Here is a 20,550-nt window from a genome sequence, read left to right as displayed (position 1 = left end):
TACCAGTTTCATTTTTTTATATACTACGGGAAAACCACTACAATTTATTTTATTGAAAAAATTTATGCGAAGTAACTAAATTTACTTAATTAGTTTTAAATCTGTATACACTCGACACTGAATTGTATGCTTTGTCATTTATAGCATAAATAAGTTATATTCAATTTTGTGTACGACATCTATCAACTACACATATAGTACTTAGAAATCTTACTTAGCTTCCTCAAGCCGAGTCTTCAAGGCCGACAGGTCATCCTTGAGCTGGTTGATAAAACCCCTGTCCTGATCTGACCTGGCTTGAGCATCTCTTTTGACACGTTCCAATTTGTTCTGCTCACAGTCTAATATACGTTTTGCTTCTTCCAAGCGTTCTATTAAGGCTTGTTGTTCTTGATGAGCTGAGGAAGGTACACTTATTACATACAAACGTTGTTATATGGATGAAGAAATAATGGTAACCATGGCAACAAAAAAAACTTTTATAGCTTTTATAACAGAATTATTGCTTGTCTATATCAAAAATGTTTTCTTCATAAAAGGGTACAAGACTTTATTAAATAACATTCGAGTTCTCAATCGAAAATACAGGCCGTAATCATAGGAGTCGCAGATTTTTCTATATATATATATATATATTGTAGAAAAATATTCGTGTTGCAGCAAATCACTAGTATTTACTATTTACTTTTTCTTTATATAACTTGTCCGGACTATAAATTTTTTCGTTCCAGACATTTAAAAAAACATACCCATAAGCAAAGCCTGCTGCTTATCATTCTCAGCTCTAAGCATAGCTTCATCATGTTGTAACATCAACTGATCGCGGGACGCCAGTAATTTCTTCTCCCTTTCCCTCGCACTGGCTTCCAATACTTCCTTCTCGCTCGACAGCATAGCTATAGTTTGATTCAACTTCTGTTCCAGTACTTGACGAAGTTGTTCCTTTAATAAGTTTTATAATATTAACATTCTAGCCTACTACGGCTTCATACTAGTCTATTTATTTATTATTTATTTATTTACGTGATAATCAAACACTACTAACTTGATTATCACGAAGAGATAGACGGATAGACTAGAGGGCTTTTTTATTGTATGCAGTGCTTGTGTCATACAATAAGAATTAAGACGGACGACAACGCGAGGAAACCGGCTTGTGTTAGACCAAAAATACGATTATAGTACCGAAGAGAAACTGATACAGAAATCTGAGGCTCATATCTCTAAGTTCTAGTATAACCATTGCGTTTATTTTAATTTATATTTATTAACTCAATAAGTTTTTTTGTATAATACATATATACAAAGATGTGTTGAATTTTAATACTCTGATTTATAATTGCGTAGATTTATAATTGCTGTAAAAAATCAGACTATAGTAAACAGTCTACAGCAACAACAAGATTACTTATAATTAAATAAATAAATATTAACTGATATTACCATACTATTGTATGGTTATATACATAGACTTGAAACATGGTAGTCAAATGTGTTGTAGAATTACTTTTAGATAATATTCGAGACTCAACACCAGAGACAAATAGCACCAAATTATCTCGATCTCTTTGACCTGTCAAACTATTATTTATGGCGTAAAGACAAGAACCATAATAAAACTTACCTTTTCTTCTTTAAGTTTAGTTATATTCTCAGTTGTGGTACGATTCAGGTTAGTGATAACCTGCTGATATTCTGCCTCTTTCTTGCCGCTCTGATGTTGCATACTATTTTTAGTTTCACGTAGTTTCTTCTCGCTGCATTCTAAATCTTTTGTTAGACGTGCTATTTGACCTGCAAACAATTTATTAATTCACTGATATTTCATCTATTGGACAATGTTTTTTCTTAAAATAGTCAGTATTTTGCTTAATATTTGATACTATGTATATATATTATGACTACTCTATATTTTTTTTATTGAGTGGAGTTTAATCAATAAATAATATAATCACTTTAAACAAAATATAGCGACTGTTCAAGGACAGTGCGATTCACAATAACTCTAAATTTGGTAAAGGGCTTTTAACTAAGATCAGTGGGGGTAACAAAGGGGGGGGGGGGGAGCAGTGGCGGGCCTCACCGGGTGTCACCTCTTTGGGGGATACCCACCCGGTCTCTCAACTTTCAGAACAATGTACATACAAAAAAAAATAGCCCTATCACTTGCTCAGCTCTATGTAGAATTCGGGAATTACCGCAAAAGAGCATGCCATGTCGTGGGGGATTCCCCGTCCCAGACTCGCGATCTTTTAATAAATTATCCACGTCCCTTTAACGTATAAAATTTATTGCTTTTTACTATCGATGGGGTGACACCACCAACTTCCGCACTGGGTGCTACGCCTCTGAATTAGATTTCTATGTGTCTTCTCTGTCTTTGAGTGAAGTTAGTAATTATTTGTAGTTGATTTTGTGTACATGGTAACTAAAATATATAAGGCTGCATGCATAAGGATATTAGTTACAAAATACTATTTACAACAGTCACCTTTTAGATTTTCCTGTTGGACTAATGTATTCTGCAAGTCGTGCTCGAGTTTGCTTCGTTTGCTATCAGTATCCTCCAACATATTCGCTGTATCGAACAAAACAGCCTCCAACGCATCTTTCTCGGAGCGTACACTTGCTAATTGCTCTTGGAGATGCTGTTTATCTTTGTCTAGACTGTCTATTAATATCTAGAAACGTAAAAAATACAATTATGTAAGAAAATATAAAGAGTTTATTAAATTCATCGTTTTCGTAGACTAAACAGTACCATTAAAAACGGTCGTTGGTCAAAATGACAGTTTTCGCCTTTTGGCCAAAACCTATTATTATTTCGCCAGAACTGAAATAGCTTATACACTACTGTGTATGTTATATGTTAAACACTAAGAAACATTCATGAACGGAACTTAGCGTTAAGACTGGTCGCCGTATGTCAAAAGTGTGTTAGATTTTGACATACGGTCAAGTCAAGTCAAAAGTCTAGTTCATGAATTTCGCCCCAATAGGATAATTAACATGAACACTTTATTTAATTCTAATATTTAAGGACTAAATTTCGTATCTAATATTTTTCATGATTCCGAATACATGAAACAACTTCTAGCATGTAAATTTTTCTATAAAATTGTTTTCTTATCCTTCATACTTGGTACGTCATAAATAATTTTAGTAATGCATCGAATTTAAGTTATTACCTATATCGTAAAGAAAATTACCTGTTTTTCTTCACCTTCCTTAACGTGATCGTCGATAGATCGGTTCAGACGACCAATGGTTTCGTTAGCTTGCTCCAATCTTTGTTGCAGTCGAATTATTTCTTCGTTCAATGTGTCTTTCTTACGGGCCATCGCGGTCAATTGCGAGCTTAGTTCTCCTCTTTCTCTATAATAATAAATATAAAAATTGTAGTTTCAATATAGTCACGGCCTTCTATTTTAAACCGAAATCGGGGAGTGATCAGATGAGATTTTCTAATTAATACGTGCATCATGTCGAGGCATTATACGAAATTCCACCCGTAGCACCTCGACGTCCATCGTTAGTTTTCTAAGGCAGTTTTGGACGCGCGAACCAAATGCTCAGTGAAGTATTTCCGAACCAATTCGACATCAGGTACTTCTATAAAAGAGTTTACCAATTCTACGCACTTGCTAAATGTCTATGTAAGGTAAGGGTCTAGAGGCGGCGGTATCACATAACAGAGAAGCCTTTTATCCGTTTCTTCTCTATTTCATTAAAATAAAATAAAAAACCTAAACACGCAAAATTAATAAATACAATACAATTCCGTTCTCCAGGGAAACTTAGTAATCTAAACATTTTTCAAAATATCAGTAATAAGTCTCTTTGAACAGCACCTTTGTAACGAAAATTGCGTAGCAATTTGGCAATTAATAACCCAAACGGTTTTAACATCTAAAATTTGCAATTTTTTTTAATAATTCGTTATTTATTCCAATTTAAATAATTACCTAAATATGAAGTAAAATATATTTTAAAAAGTTTGAATTTCGTAATCGAATATAAAAAGGTGCCAGAATTCAGGCGTAGAAGCGTTTTAATTTAACACGATTTTACGTATACAGTCTAGGTCAAACAATTATATTAATTCAAAACATATAATAAATAAGTAATTTTTCCCATTTTTTTGAAAGAGTTTATATGTTATAAATTAGTATTGGCAAATAAATATTTTAATATCCTACCTGGCAACTTGTCTCAACTCCATCTCAACTTTTTCTCTTTCTCCCTCCAAGAACTTTATCTTCTCGTGTAATGTTGATTTATCTGCCTCCAACTCCATCCGGTGCTGTTCAGCCGCTAACAACTCTTTCCGGAGAGAGTTCAGATCACCTTGAAGGTCTGATGACTGGTTGGATAGCGAAGATTTCTCATCTTCCAACTAGAATATAATTAAATAAATAAAATAAAAACTTACTAAGAGATAGGTCACGTGATTTGGACATTTTCATATTTGAAAACCAATCTTGCACATACTTCGTATATATGCAGGCAATTTTTTTTTCAATAGTTTATAAGTCAAAGTCGCTTTCAATCTGCTCTGTTCAACTTATAAGCAACATCAAATATTTTTTACAGATTTTTAAGCTAAAAGAACCTAAAGAACGAGAACGTCACTTGTTTTTTAATTATCTAGAAACGCCTTTTAAACTTTTTACATTTTAAGAAAACGAATTAATATTAAACTTACAAGTTTAACATCTTCAATGAGTTTCTTCTTATCACTCTCAAGGTTGCGTATCAGCGACTGTAACTTCTCCACCAAGTCTTGAAGATCACCACGTTCTAAGAGACTCCGTTCCAACTCTATTTCCAGCTCACCTGAAGGATAACACATTTTATAACACCGTGGTTCAAAGTTACGTGTGTGCTATTTCGATATTTTATATACAACAGGCTGCCGCCTGGCAGGAGGCTTAGTTCATGTTAAGTAATAACCCATGGACACTCGCAATGAAAAAATTAGAGATAGTAATAACCCATGGACACTCACATTGCATGTTGCGTTCATTGCGAGCTTTTTTAAGAAATAGTACGCTCTGTTCTTTAAGTAATTTTTGAGATGACGATAACGACATTTTTAAAAAACAAATGTAAGCCCACTTACATGTTACAACTATGGAAGAACTAAAGTAATTATTTCATATTTATTTAAGTATATAAAATCCGTAGGTAGTAAAAAACGATTAAAAACATTTTATTGGTATCATTTATAAAGGTGGACTTACTACGTTTCATTCATAGCCTTTTATTTCAAATTAGAGGGAGAATGAGAGGTGCTTTTGACGTTTACATAATAAAAATAAATTCGAGTAAAGGACATTTAGTGTATTTGTACATTTATAATAAGAAAAAAATTGTTAGTTACTGATGAAATAATCAAACTAATTTATCTTACGTATGTTTTTTGCGGCTTTAACTATAATAAAACCTGTTCTATGGTTTGGTCTTGTGTTCTCTATACCTTGGTTGTTTACAAAAGTATTTAAAATTTTCAAAATTTATATATTGGAGGATGATGAATACCTTAACTCTAACAACGTATATTATATAATAAAGACAAAATAAAAAATTTAATACACCAATATATACTAATTACTAACTAACGTTTCTATGGCTAATTGCGATAATGACAATTGACAACTACAACAAATCAAACTCACTTCTATTCTTCTCCATCTGTGAAAGTATAGCATCTGCCTCTATCTTCTGCTGGTCCAGTAGATCCCGAGCTAAAGCAGTCTTGTTCAACTCTTCTCGAACACTGACCAGTTCGCTACGGAGACGAGATGAACGTTCTTCCTCCGTTCTAAAGCAAGATTATAAAAAAAACGCAATTTTATCAACCCAAAATTTTTTAGTTAATAAACGGCGACCATTTTAAATATATGTCAATATTAATTTACTAAGTAAACTAAATCCAAAAAGATTGAGACTCGTTTTTCCAAAACTCGACTGATCTTTGCCCATATTTCCTGAATTTTTCTTATCATAGAGTTGATAACAAATGACGAACAAAGTACACTACTTAGTGATCTGTGATACTACATACAAACCAAATTATATTTGTCTATGATATACATAACCCCTGACCCAACGAACTTCGTACCCCTTAACAGTCAATGAACGAATTGTTAAAGATTAGTTGATTGTTATTATTATTATTAATTATTATCTAATAACATAAAGAGAATAAAAAAATAAAAAACTTGAACACTCGCATAAATATTTGCCAACCGATATATAATATGTCAATCCTTTCTCATTATTGACATTAATCTATTTTTTTTAATTTTAAAATGCCATTACCGCAATGAACAATCGTTTGACAGTAACGATACGCCATTAATTTTTTTTGTAAATTTTCCAATTGTTATTCTGCTATTTTGGACGGAGACAAAATCAACTCATTAAAAAAATACTAAAATCGATCCATTCGTTTTCGAGTTATAAGTTTGAACAAACTCGATGGCGCTGCAGTCGGTCCTCGGTTCAATCTCCCATCACTTGAAATATCATGCAGGACAACAAAACGTAAAAAAACATTACTTGTCAAAATTTGATATAAATTTAACTCTATATATTCATTCTAAATGAAAAATATTTAATTTAATGACATTATATTATTTGTATATACTTACCGTAAAACTGAGTCCCTACTAGTAAGTTCTCGATGCAAATGATCGACTTCCGAGTTGAGTGATCTTTTTTCATTCTCTAACCCTTCAATTGTCTTTTCTAGACGATTGTTTACTTTTTGAAGTTTTTCATAGTCCGATGTTAGAGACTCCACCTACACAGTATTTTAAATTATATATTAAGTCACTCAAAGGTATTTGAACAATAATTTAAATGAACCTTTTAAGGATAATAATCTTAGTAATGTAGAAGTCCTGTTATAATATACTTTTTATCAAAATAACTTATTTGTTATAGTCTATTATTTTAGAAAATATACATTTAGCCTTTTTAACCCATTATTTGCGATATTTTTTGTCATATATAATACACAGCCTAGGCCTTTATTCATAAAAGCAATATAAGTCCTATCGAACTTACAAGTACCTATTTCGTTTCTTTTTGTCAAATAGTGTTTATGCTGCGATGAAAAGAGAACGATAGATAAAACAATACACAAGTATTTGTTATATAAAAAAGTGTATGTTCTTTAAAGATATAAACTATAAGTCAATAATGATTTAGCTTAATGTGAATTAACACATACCATCGCATTAATTTCAACACGATTCCTTTCAAGATTATTCTTATCAATTCTCAAGGCTTCCACAGTCTTCTGAAGTGATTCCCGCTCTTGCACAATTTGGTTCAAATCTGCATTCGTTTGATCCAATTTTCCTATAATTTAAACATACTAATTGCCATTTACCTTATTTCCGTATGTAAATAAAAAAAAACAGTTCTTTGAATATAGTCATACTTAGGGTATAAATTCAAATCGTTTTTGACATAGATTTAGAGTACAGACATCGAAATAGTCAAAGCATATATATTGCCTATCTGATACATAATCCCCTATTTTACTAGAGGTTTTTTAATTAAAATCTAGAATAAGAAGTGTAACATTTATGTTTATTGTTTATTATAATGTTTGTCATGTATTTTAGAAAATACAGCTTGAAAGAGTTTACATTATATAAAATGAGGTGAACATTAATAAATAAATATATATATAAAGGCATTTATGCAAGGGACACATAATATATAATATATAAAATTAGGACAAGCCCAACATGTGCCTGCTGTAATGAAGAGCAAACAGTGGAACATGTGCTTCTACACTGCCCTATATTCGCATCGTCCAGGCACGACCTGGAGCAACAAATACAGATGACTGTAGACCGTAACGGCCTACAGGACATGTTAATAAAGCACAGACCGTGCCTGGAACGGTTCTGTGAAAAAATAGTTGTATATATAAAGGCGGCAAACAAAACAGAAAGAGCGGGTCTCGCGGGGAATTGCGCCCCGGCTCGCCCATGAATATTGTTAATAAAAATATTACCAGTGTAGTCGGGGCGTAATTCCCGACGCGTTAATAGTAGCAGTGATATATAAAGTCCCTGGACACTATGGCAGGGGAGTAGAGTGAAAATTAATTAAAAAAATATATACATATATAATATATAAAAAGATTTTAATTTTTTTAATTACTTATAATTTTAGTTGTATTTTATAACAAATATTACCTTGCAAATCTTCCACTTTGTTCTCTAACGACGTCACGTGTGAATCCGCAGTTTCGGAATGTTTTCGGCAAGTCACCAATTGTTCTCTCGTATTTTGAAGTTTTACCTGCAAAAGCCGAAAAAATACTTAAAATTACTAATTTTGATCAGGCTTATTTTTATTTTGTAAGAAACTCGACATCGCCAAAAGTATAGTTAATTGTCTCTCTCTTTTTATAACACACAGAAAGAGACAAAAGACGACTTCAGTTCAAAACTAACAATTTGATTTACTATTAAAAATTTTTCGACCGCTGAAGTTCGGCCTTTCCGTCGTTCGACTGGTCGAGGACTTTCATCCAAAGTAAGCCTTACAGAGTACTTAACCTACAAAGTAGATTTCTTTATCGGCCTTGAGTAAAAGCTTACACAAAGCTTTCTCCGAACTTTTTTGTGACGTGCCACACCTTAGGCTTCCAAGATTCTTTTGGCCCCTCGTATGCATAAATTTTATATTAAAACGTTGAATGTTTGCGAAACATAATGATAACTTTTAGAAAGAAATTACTAGGTAATTGTTAACAAACAGCAAATAAATGAATGGAAATTTGGGAATCGCTGAGCTAGACGCTAGTTGGATTAGAGACATTCCTGTGTTCCAGGTGACTAGACATCTTCCGTGGTAATTAACAGTATTAAATAACTAATATGATAATAAAATAATTTACATAAATGTCAAATAATACCTTAAATATACACGCTACTATGTTACCTGTTGTAGGTGTGGTTGGTAGTAGGTTGTAGGTAGGTGTGTCATATTACCTGCAATTCGTGTATCTGTATCTGGTACTTGTGTAACGCGGCCTGTAGTGCAGATATCGTACTTTCGGCGAATGCTGTCGGATTTGCCGACAGAGCTATACCACGTTTGGGTGACCTACAATTATTAAGTATACAAACAATAAATAAATTAAATATTTAAGATTAAAATCATAGTTTCTTACTATTTAAGAAAACAATAGATATAGGAAATTTGAATTTATAAAATTAGGGATATTTTACTCTTTAGATAAAATTCTCTCTTCATGCCCAAAACTTGGGATCGTGTTTAAATACATAATATTAAAGTCGGATCGCTGACTGGCTTCACAGTTGCTGTAAAGAACGTAGCGTTCTTTATATATATAAAGAATCGCATAAACTCACCAGATTTATTTGAAAAAATGAGTAACCTAAAAATTCTAACAGATAATAGGTAAATTTGTGAACGTATGTAGTATGACTTCTATATATCTAAAACGTATTGGATTCCAATTAGTCATAAATGCCCTGAACCAACCTGTCTAAATGCATATGTGTAGGCGGAGCATCAGTTTCGGAATCCTGAATAAGTGCACGCGCAACTTCCTCGAGCGCTGAGCGCATTATTCCCGCCTCAGAACAAACTGCTTCGGCACACTCGCATCGCTCTTCCTAAAGTAAGACGACAATAAAATATAAAAAAATAGGTAAAAAAAACTTTTTAAGTTAAACGGTTTTATGTTAAACATACATTGCAATGTTTAAGATAAATGTACTAAAACCAAAAAATAATAAAATAGTTACAGTCGTGGGAATTATAAACATATGCATAGACTAGACTTAAATAAAAAAAATTATCCGCCATTTTGTAGCGACGGCCATCTTAATAATTGAATAAACATACTTGTATTGTCACCAAAATCCAAAGTGTATACAAAATTTCAGATTAATCGGTTGACAGAAAGAGGGTGAAATTTGAATTACTAAATTTGACCCAAGAAAAAAGAATAAAACAAACGGGGTGAGCTAAATAAAACCGTTTAATAAGGGATTGTGTGAAAAGAAGATCGTCTTGGGATTTGAGGTCGCAGCAGTGCTAATTAAGTTTTTTGTTATGTTGTCTATTATTCTTCTAGTTCGACAGTAATCATCTAGATAATACAAAAAAATTGCTGGTTCTTTTTCCACAGACTACCACGATTGCGATCTATGTTTGCTAGAGTTTATGACGCTGACATATTAAAAAATAAGCTTACCCAGAGCTCCGTAGTTTATATTAACATTTAGTTCTGAGGTTTGTAATTAACAGATACTAAAATCTGTTGATTACAATATTAACACAATTTGACAGAGACAAATTAACTTTAAAACTATCGATTTTTTATGGATGAGGTATTCTAGGGATCAGAGACAAAAGTTAGTTAGATTTTAGTTTATCACTAAAGGATGCAATTATTTTTAGTTGCATTCCCATAAGTCATTAACACTATCTTATCCTAAGCATTCTACTTCTATCTTTATTCATCATTATGCAATCAAAATTTAATAGAAAGAGACGGCAGACAGGCTACTAAGCGTCTAATTACAATATTATAACAAATATATTTCTCTTAATAACTCACCAATCCCTGTAGCTCTTGGAGCAAGCGTTGTATACGCGTGTCTCTCTCCTTCAATTCAGAGAGAGCATTGTCTCTTTGCGTGGTAATTGAGTGTAAATCAGAACGAAGGCTTTCGATTGCCGAACCTGGAGCTGATGTTTGAGATGTTTGAAGATCAGGCTGAAAAACATAAAATTTTACATGAAAATAATATTAACAAAAACCATGCGGATCAGAATAATGATATCGTTACTGTAGAATATGTAGTATTTCAAAAACCATTTATTTTCTTTTATGTCACTTTTATGTCATTAAACTGGTGAATGAAATGAGGACTAATTATGTTATTGAAGTGAAACTTCTTTATCGGTGTTGGAAAAAAATTACCGTCACATTTTTCTGTTACACTTCACATTTTTCCGTGATGCGTTTTTTTTTATTGTCAATACCACGGTTGATTTGAAGAGATTCGAAGCCATTAATAACAAAAATATATAATAACGATTACAAAGATAGTAAATACATATTTCTATTAAAATTAATGAAATTCTAATTCTGTAAACTGTAGTTAATTATTTTACAAAAAATATATAATATATTTCATATTATAGTTTTTTTATAAAATATAGAAATTCTCTAATTTAACTTTATTCAACCAATTTATTTAAAGTTGCATATAGTAGATTTTTCAAAAATATGGTCATAAAGAAGTTTCACTTATGTGTGTACACACACATTTTTTTTATAAATAAGTCCTTAAAAAGCCGCCAACGCACTTGCGAGCCTTGAGGCAATGTGTCTATGGGCAGTGGTATCACTTAACATCTGATGAGCCTCCTGCCCGTATGCTTTCTATTACAAAAAATAATTTTAATTGTAGTTTCGTCCTTTGCTATTGAAAACTGTAGCATGTTATCATCAACTCGGTGTAAGGTTTTTACAGAGACACACCAATATTGTTTAAGACAATCTAAATTATGAATTGATATGAAACAAAAAAGCCTTTACCTTGGAATTATCATGACTGGCATATGCTGTGATAGCATAACCACTTAGAGTTCCCACCAAATCCCTAGCAGCTGAGTCAATATTATTTTTTACTTTGTATAAATCACGCTCAGTGTTTGTTTGTAGATCTGAGAAGAACCTCTTAACAGAGACAACTTCGCGCCACAAGTTGAGAAGACGATTATGTTCATTTGAATAGTAATCATTAAAGGCCTGTAGAATATACAATTTTAATTCAATATACATGATTTTATTTAATATTCATTAAAAATATTAAATTTCTAAATAAATTACATCCCTTAACCAAAAAAATATAGGCTGGTAAGGTCTCCCAGAAGTTACAGAATTTCAATCATTGCATTACCACAGCTTTAAAATCTTTATGAATAATTTTGTTTAAGATGTTAGAAAATATACCTGTTCTTCATCTTTCCACTCATCTTCCTTGATGGACATTTCATCTCGTAGTGCCTCCCAGTCATTAGTTAACTTTTGCAGATCATTTGTCAAAGCTTCATTTAACTGGTGCGATTCCTCCAGTTGCTCACGGAGTAAAGTGTTCTGAGACACAAGCTTTTCACATCTAAAACATTGTATGGTAATCTTAAAAGTTATTATAATGTTCTTTGTTTGTTCTTAATTAAGTTTCACTACTATTGGTTATAAATCAATTGATTATCAGATTCAAAATTAATATGAATTTAGAAAAAAAAATTAAATTATTATTTGTTATTGCTATAAATAGTATTGATTGATTTTAGCTAATATATTTATTATTTTTTCTCAATAAAATTCCTTACTTGCGTTTTTCCTCATCTAGCCTTCTTAAGGCGGTTTCCAAGTCAGTAATGCGTTCATCTCTCCTCAAATCTGGTGATGGCGTTGGCTGGGTCGAGGACGGTAGAGCAATAGCTTTCCCAGAGGAAGTGGCTGGACGGTAGCTCGTGTCACTGCGTGGTGTAGTTTCCAGCATTTGGTTCTCCAGATCATTACATCTTTGTTTGTATTGGAGAACCTTTTACGATTAAAAAACATTTTTATTTCTATTCAACAGTTGCAATAAGTAGCTGTATAATCTAGTTGAATAAACTAACTAATTTTATATAATTGTACAGCAATTAAAAATATAATACTGGTATCTACTATGTAAAAATATTTAGCAGTCGTAAGCGTTTTTTTATTTGTCTTGAAAGCAACCAAATTTAAATTTTTATGTTTGTGTTGACTATTGATGTTATTGATAATAAATAAATAAAGCAACAAAAATAATGACAGAGTTACGATTGATATCTGACGTTCTGTAACGGTTAAGTGAATTGTCACTGTGACAACTGAATTTGTTAGATAATGAAACAACTGACTATTTTAACTTCCCTTTAAATTAGCATAAAACTATTTATACAATGATAAATAACAAAAATAAAAGGTTGTAGTTGTTTCTAGGTTATAAGAGAAATAACAAAAGTTAAAATTTCCGAACATATTTTCTTGGAATAATGCAAAAAAAACCTCTTTCTTCGAAAATCTTATTTTTACAAACTACATACATGCACTGTTGCTACTGTTATCTTGTATTTATACTGTGTTCCTGTACCAACTAACAAAATATTATGCATAGTATAAAGTGTCAATTAACTTACCTTTGCTTGTAGACGAGAAACCAGTGCTGCTTGTCCTTGCTGAGCACGTCGATAAGCATCCAATCTTCGCTTATGATCTGCGTTTTCTCCAGCAAGACGAGCACGAAGTTCCTCATTTTGCCGTCGCAAATCGCTGCCAACACTTTCCACTGGTGAATCCATATCCGGAGGACTCTCAGGCGTCTTCTAAAACGAATTCTTTTAATTTACGCTTCATTTTTATGGTTATTCTGAAGTCAAGTCAATGAAAAAGCCAGCCAAATTTTTACCTTTTATGTATAATTATACATTACCTCCTTTTTACGTGTATGAGGGAGGCTACTAGGTGGTCTACGGCCTATTGGAGCTCTAGCGCTCCTCGGAGTTGTTAATCCTTCTCGCGCAGGCAACTAAAAGAAAAGACTTATCACTTTTAAGTATTATGTGACGATAACACGACTCGTTTCTTTCACCTGAAAAACAACTTTTTTCTTCCTAACTTTATTTTTGCGTTTAACTTCGAAATAAACATGTCGGACGGATTTCAATTCTCAAACTCCATTATAAATTATGCACATCAATGCGATGTTATCGTTATATTTATCTGCTAACTTGGGAAATGTAACAAAAACTAAAGCAAAACTAAGCAAAAGAAAATATGTTTTCGTTGTGCAAAATACACTGAAATAAGCCGCAAACTGTTAGTTTCCATGGCGTGGAAGTACTATCTCGGTTAAACATCTAATTACCACCCCGTTGCAATTATAATTAATATTGTTTGGCTTGAAATAGTTGCGGCCTCAGCCTATATCTTTTCAAAAATGTTTAACTAAAACAGTTAATAGCAAACATTAAAATATAACCTACTTACACATTTTGGATAAAAAAATAAGTATTATTTCTATTTATTTCTATGTACTTGATTAACTAATTAGATTATAAATTATCTAATATTCTTGTTTTTTTTTTTACTATTTTAATTAAACTCAAAACAAATGTATAAACATATAGCTTATGAATGTACAATTGAAAATATTACGTTCCTAACATGTACACATAATTTAACTTTTAACCTTTATCCATATTAAAAAATAAAACGAACCATAAACTATGCTGATGTTTTTTTTCCTAATTCCTATTGGTAAACAACACGCGCGTTGCTAAGCAACGAGCATGACATCGCAACCACAGAAGTACCTACATAGAATCGACTATGATGGATCGTTAATCAGAATTTGCTACTGTTTAGTAAATAAACATGCATCTGTTTTATATGAATACAGTCCACGTCACAAATTACCTAAACGAACGCGCATATTGAACACATAAAAATAGTAAAAAGCTCTATATTACTGAACTTTATCTTGGCAACATAGTCAGATAAACATCAATGAAAATGCACTGTTTATAATGGACAGCGTCGGGACTAGCTAGACTTTTCTTTGTACCTAAACGAAATAAATTATTAATCATTGAAATTATTCATTGTAACATTAAGTGAGGACATTGTAGCGATACCTACATTCTACGGCTATAAATCACTGCGATGATGACATACGCTGAACGCGCTATCGAAGTTATTCCGACCGCGAAGGATATCTGCAACTTCTCGACCTTACCCACCGGCCGGCCGGCCAGTCATTGCTTACACTGGTCGAGGATACTCTAATTTCATTGGAGGAACTTTTCACGATCCTCACAGCAAAACATGTGTAAAAGGCATAGAACATTCATTCCTATTCTGATTCTACTAGCATTATTATATTAAACTGTTAATTTTATTTCACTAGCTAATAATAATAAACTATTCTATCTTCATTCTTGCCACGGATGACGCCTGCCTAATATTGCATTGCATTGCAAGTGGATTATAATATTTTTGTATCAGTATAAATTTACACAGCATCGACTTTTTGAATCACATGGTGCTTTATGGAGTGACGTAAGGGAACTGATAGTATTTTTTTGTATTAGGGCTAGGTTCCGTTTCAATAATCACCCTTTCAATTGGGGGAGGTTATAAATGTCGTGTTATCAAACGAATGTGTCATATTTAAACAAACCAGGAGAACATGTGAACATGAACATGAACATGTTATTATGAATAATTATTATTATTACAATACATCTCTGAAATTAAAAACCACAGAGAAAGTTTATTAAGAGTTAACAAATTTTAATTCAAATTATATTTATCTTTATATAAAAATAGACCAAAAAAACTTGTGCGCAAAATGTTATCATAGAAACGACGTCAAAAGCTTAAGGCGGGGCTGTCAGGTCAACGACCGATACGATTCGCATGATAAGCCAATCAATAGTAATTAGAATAAGTATATTAGAATAACTAGCCCAGAACATTATAAAAAAACAGTATTCTAACATAAAAATAATATATAAAATAACTACTACATATGTAGTATTTTTTTTAGTTTCAATCACTTCACAAAACTTCTTAATAAAACATTAACAAGTGAATAAATTTCAGGTAATGCATATACAATAAAAAAAGCATTGAGCAAACACACAAAAAGGACTTTGCGTGTCAGATAGGTATATTTACGTGTACTTTTAAAAACTTGATACAATATACAGAAATCAAGTTTTGGCAGGAATTAATTTGAAAATAATATTTAATTTTAACAGGTCGCTTTTTCTTAATATTTGGAAGCCATAATTATATGGCATCTGCATTAGGTAGACGATTAGTAATTTATGAAAATAACATAATTATCCTGGTCTAACTTTTTGCACATTCGAAATTGATGATGTATAAACGTGATATTATTTACACACTAACATGTATTTTATTATTATAGAAATTCCTTCATCTATAGGGTTTCAGATTTACATATAAACGAAGACGTGTTCAATTATGGATACCATTGACCTTCTAGTAAAACAACTATAAAGTATAAGTTCGTGTTATTTTTTGTGCGTCAGCAATAATTGTTTAAACTGAATCCTAAGGTATCACTTCGTTCGTTCGGTCATGTCTGAATGTTGTAGGGATGGAACCTAGTTTGTGGTCTAAATAGAAAAAAACTTTTATTAAACATATTACATATTTACATTAACATTTAATTTCACTATATTTTTATATTGATGATTTAAGTTGAATTGATGCTTTAGTACAACATAGATAATTCATACAAATAGTTGTGTCAGTTTATCTTAAAAATTGTTGCCAACAACAAGCTGAGATTGCGTGGTTTTATCAAAATAAATTTCTTCAAAGGTCACTGCCTCTGATAAATGTTGCTTATCAAAAATAAGTGCATTCAGCTTCAGTTGTATATTGACCGGGTAAAATATCAATTTCATTTACTATCATTACATCTATTACGACACATTCTAGTTTTTTATCGGTACTTCATCTGTAAAATGTGTATGTCACAGAAAAATATTGCACCTTGTAAAATGAACGTGGTATATGGTATACGAGGTATATGGTACAGAAATGGTTAGTATTACAGCGAAATATTCGATACTTTTAGACGGTCCAAACCTATTTTTGTAGAAATAAAAAAATTAAAAGTGTTTTCCACTTGCCACTTTACTACTTATTGGTATATGTTCTGTTACATCTGCTTAGGTATTTGTTTAGTATCAGAAAGTTATTATTATTATTTTATTTACAGAACAGGGTGCAAACGGGCAGGAGACTCACCTGATGTTAAGTGATACCGGTTTAAAGGTTAAAACAAAGAAGTCAGCATGACCGCTCAAATAAGGCTGTGCATTCAGTTTTTTATAGAACAAGGGGGAAACAGGTCTGTCTGCCAGAAGTGTCGCAAGACTTTACAGAATTGGCACAGTCGGCGTAATGAAGCACTGTGTCGGATTAGTTTAGATACTTCAGTGGGAAGCTGATTCCACTGGTGCACGCCAAAAACATTTTTATATAATTCTACTACATTGATATAATTCTAGGCCTATTCAAATCGTTCTCTGAAAATACTTCACCGATATTTTCTGCCACCGATACAGGTAAAAATATTGATAATGCGATTATTAAAATCCTGTTGGTAATTGATTAGGTATTAATTATTTCATGTCGACTTAAAAATCATTAAGGGTCGTTGACATTTATATCTTATCATTGTTATTGATTTTATATGGTAAATGAGTTACACATGAATCTTTAATCATAATTGTTTACTAGTATTTTCTAAAGTGTAATAAACATGTATATTTTGCCTTACCTGCGTGGGCTAGCAACCAATATTTTATAGGTTTTATTTCCGGAAAATATACATACCATGTACAATGTGAATCATATTTGAAAATGTGGTTATAACTAATAAATCGTGGTTTCCAGGAATTTGATTATTTATTTCCTTTCCTAACTCCATCGAAAACTTTTCGTAATTTCTTCGTTCTATCATTTTGGTAAATGATGTCGGGTTTGGATGACCCAGTTTAGAAATTCAGGAAAAGTCACGCTATATAATACAATAGATAATAAATAGTTTCATAAGTTATTTGAAGGAACTCAGATATGATTTGATAGATTGATTTCTTGTTTGGCTTTTCTTTATAAACATTGAGCCCTTATTTGTAGCCTAAGGTCTGTTACCTGGCCTGTGTTCAGAATTTTTATTTATTTATTCAGGAAGAAACTTACGGACACAAATGTAGAGAAAGTGTATGAAAAAAAGTCATAATTCGAGAAGTGTCCTTAAATTTTTCGCGCGCTTTACAGATAATATTTTTTTACTAAAGTAAACAGAACTATACTAACTACAGGTGAAACACATTTAAAAGAGTACATACAGCTTTTGACAGGAGTGAGAGAGCATGAAAATATGGCGTTATTATATACGTTATACATATGTATAAAGAAAGTGAGTATTATGTTGTCACTAGCTGCCCCCACGAGCTTCGTTTCTCCGTAATGTGATTTTACTTACCTTGTACTAAATACATAACAACATGGAAAATTTTGCTATGCTACCTTGGAGTCTGTTCGGTTTTTCGGAATGAAATCTTTTTTTGGTTTTTCTGTGAAGTTTATTCTACATATACCTCTATTTATAAATAGCAATATAGATATAGCAAAATAGATGTTGTCTGATTCGCAGACCTCATCCATATGCACACAAAATTTCACGAAAATCAGTCGAGCCATAGCCAGAGCCATTCGTAAGAGTTTTATTAACAAATAACATGGTATTGTACATGAGAATTTATATATTATGCCCTAAGTTTTATATTAGATTAATATTAAACATTATTTAGCCAGTTGGCCTATAGATGGCTTTCCACCACATTATTTAAGGACTAAAAACGTCTACGTAGTTATACAGAGACGTTCGTTAGTGAACTTGGGCGAAAGTGAAGATTTACACACGTGCTTCGTTAAATTATTAAAATCACTGTCCTATGTATCCATCAATAATTGCTCTTTTCGTTAGGTATGTTAGTAAAATCATTAATTACCAATAGAAACAAATTTAGCTTATTACCAACAGCTTATTGATATTGATTTTCCAACTTAATCGATTTTGATACGTTTCATTAATTCTTCCTTCAATAATAAACGTTCCTAATCTTAAGAGACTACGGCTATCCGCATTTCATTGTTTTTTTTTTCTTGAACGGCAGTGTTACTTAACAGCGTGAATCCGTTGTCCGTGCCTCTGTTGTATAAAAAACACAATTATTTGTTACAGTATGGACTTATGACGAATAAACATGAATGAAAGTTCCTAAAATAGTTTCTTCCTCATTGTAATTATTTGAATCCATAATACCCAAAATCTTAACATAAAATAAACATGAATAGAAATTGTTTATTAAAATCTACTATCACGGTTCGTATCGTTCTCGCATGTTGCGAACTCGCGGCCGTAAACAACGGTTATGTGTCAAAGCAGCCATCTTGGATCCGAAATTGTCAATCGTCAAATGATGCGTTAGGTCGTTGAGGTAAAGTCGAAAATCTTTTGAACAAATTATATTTCGCGTATACTTTTATAAAAATGACGAGTCGTATCGATTGTGCCAACTTGTGCTTAGCTCCGGATTCGTCTGGGATCGTATAATCGAGTGCCCGATATCACATGATTTGTTACTATGTTGTTTTGTTTGATGTTTACTTTTTGTTTGTAAAAGTTTCAAGTCTTAGCAAAATGGAAATGACTAATTAACTTAATGTTAATGACCTAATCATCAGATTTTTTTTAGAAAGACTGCAACAAATTAATAAGTATGTACCTATCTTATCTACCGTAGGTCGGACGAAAGACGTCATAGAATGGTATGCCAGACATAGAAGAAAGAAAAGAGGCCGTCAAATAAAGATATGGAAAGACAATATGCCGGATTGATGGAGAAGATCAACTCGTGAAAGAGAGGAAACAACAAGGGGAGGCCTATGTCAGAAGACAACCTGATCAACAGGCTCTTGATAACTAGTGCGATATAAAAATACAAAAGATTTTTTTCAATAAATATATTTTATCGCATAAGTAAACATTAATATTTTTGATCGGTGAATAAAAGCTTTTAATAAAAATTATTATATTATTATTAGGACCGGGATGACCGAGCTATGCTCGGTATTTTTTTTTTTATAAATCGTGTTTTTTGTAAATTATATTTAAGTACGAATTAAATACTAATAAAATGATGAAATATGAATAATATATTTTTAATAATAAAAAAAAATTGAACTGGTTTTTTTAAAGTTATTAATTTAAAGAAATCATGTCAAAGTCATGAGTGTGATAGAACACGAATAAAATGAAATTTTCTAGAAATGATTCCTAGCTAGATCGATTTATCGCCCCAAAAACCCCCCGTATACTAAATTTCATTAAAATCGTTGGAGCCGATTCCGAGATTCCAATTACATATATATATACAAGAATTGCTCGTTTAAAGATATAAGATAATATAAGATAAGCTAAATTTTTCTTCTGAATATTTATATTCTTCCTAATAATTTATATATGTTCTCGTGGCCTTGGGACGCTCGAAGGAACGTTGCTTTAGCATACGACTTCACCCAAATGATCTGCGATGAAATAACTTCTGTTACAAGTGGCAAAGAGGCCAAGACGCTTTGAACGGGAATAAAATCCAAATCGACTCTATGGAATATGGTCATTGACTAAAAAGTAGGCTAGAACAATTTCATTTACCAAAATTTTACTGACCAAATCAAGATTGGATTTACATAGATAACACGGTGATTTATAAAATCTTGTCTTATCATAAACAAATCTTATCATAATGTTTTTATTTATTTAGTGTTTAAATATATTACGGACATAAAATACTATTACAAAATAAGCATTATCAATGAACCTACAA

General features: G+C 31.9%; 1 protein-coding gene across 1 annotated transcript in view; it reads right to left on the bottom strand.

Moving 5' to 3' along the window:
• The window catches only part of LOC111000488 (rootletin), a 47,349-nt gene that overhangs the window by 21,942 nt on the left and 4,857 nt on the right, over positions 1-20,550 (bottom strand). The window contains exons 2-20 of the mRNA XM_022269934.2: positions 13,545-13,640; positions 13,252-13,434; positions 12,412-12,626; positions 12,029-12,194; positions 11,612-11,824; positions 10,625-10,783; positions 9,541-9,674; positions 9,024-9,138; positions 8,223-8,328; positions 7,241-7,371; positions 6,657-6,808; positions 5,679-5,824; positions 4,706-4,836; positions 4,200-4,396; positions 3,210-3,375; positions 2,492-2,681; positions 1,625-1,794; positions 750-942; positions 215-398 (exon numbers count right to left, since the gene is read on the bottom strand). Of these exons, the coding sequence (XP_022125626.2) occupies positions 215-398; positions 750-942; positions 1,625-1,794; positions 2,492-2,681; positions 3,210-3,375; positions 4,200-4,396; positions 4,706-4,836; positions 5,679-5,824; positions 6,657-6,808; positions 7,241-7,371; positions 8,223-8,328; positions 9,024-9,138; positions 9,541-9,674; positions 10,625-10,783; positions 11,612-11,824; positions 12,029-12,194; positions 12,412-12,626; positions 13,252-13,434; positions 13,545-13,640 (3,047 nt within the window). The remainder of the gene's footprint in view (positions 1-214; positions 399-749; positions 943-1,624; positions 1,795-2,491; positions 2,682-3,209; positions 3,376-4,199; positions 4,397-4,705; positions 4,837-5,678; positions 5,825-6,656; positions 6,809-7,240; positions 7,372-8,222; positions 8,329-9,023; positions 9,139-9,540; positions 9,675-10,624; positions 10,784-11,611; positions 11,825-12,028; positions 12,195-12,411; positions 12,627-13,251; positions 13,435-13,544; positions 13,641-20,550) is intronic.

The sequence above is a fragment of the Pieris rapae genome, chromosome 17, assembly GCF_905147795.1.
Source record: "Pieris rapae chromosome 17, ilPieRapa1.1, whole genome shotgun sequence".
NCBI lineage: Eukaryota > Metazoa > Arthropoda > Insecta > Lepidoptera > Pieridae > Pieris > Pieris rapae.
Note: the sequence above shows the minus strand (reverse complement) of the source record. Positions and strands in the feature narration are given on the sequence as shown.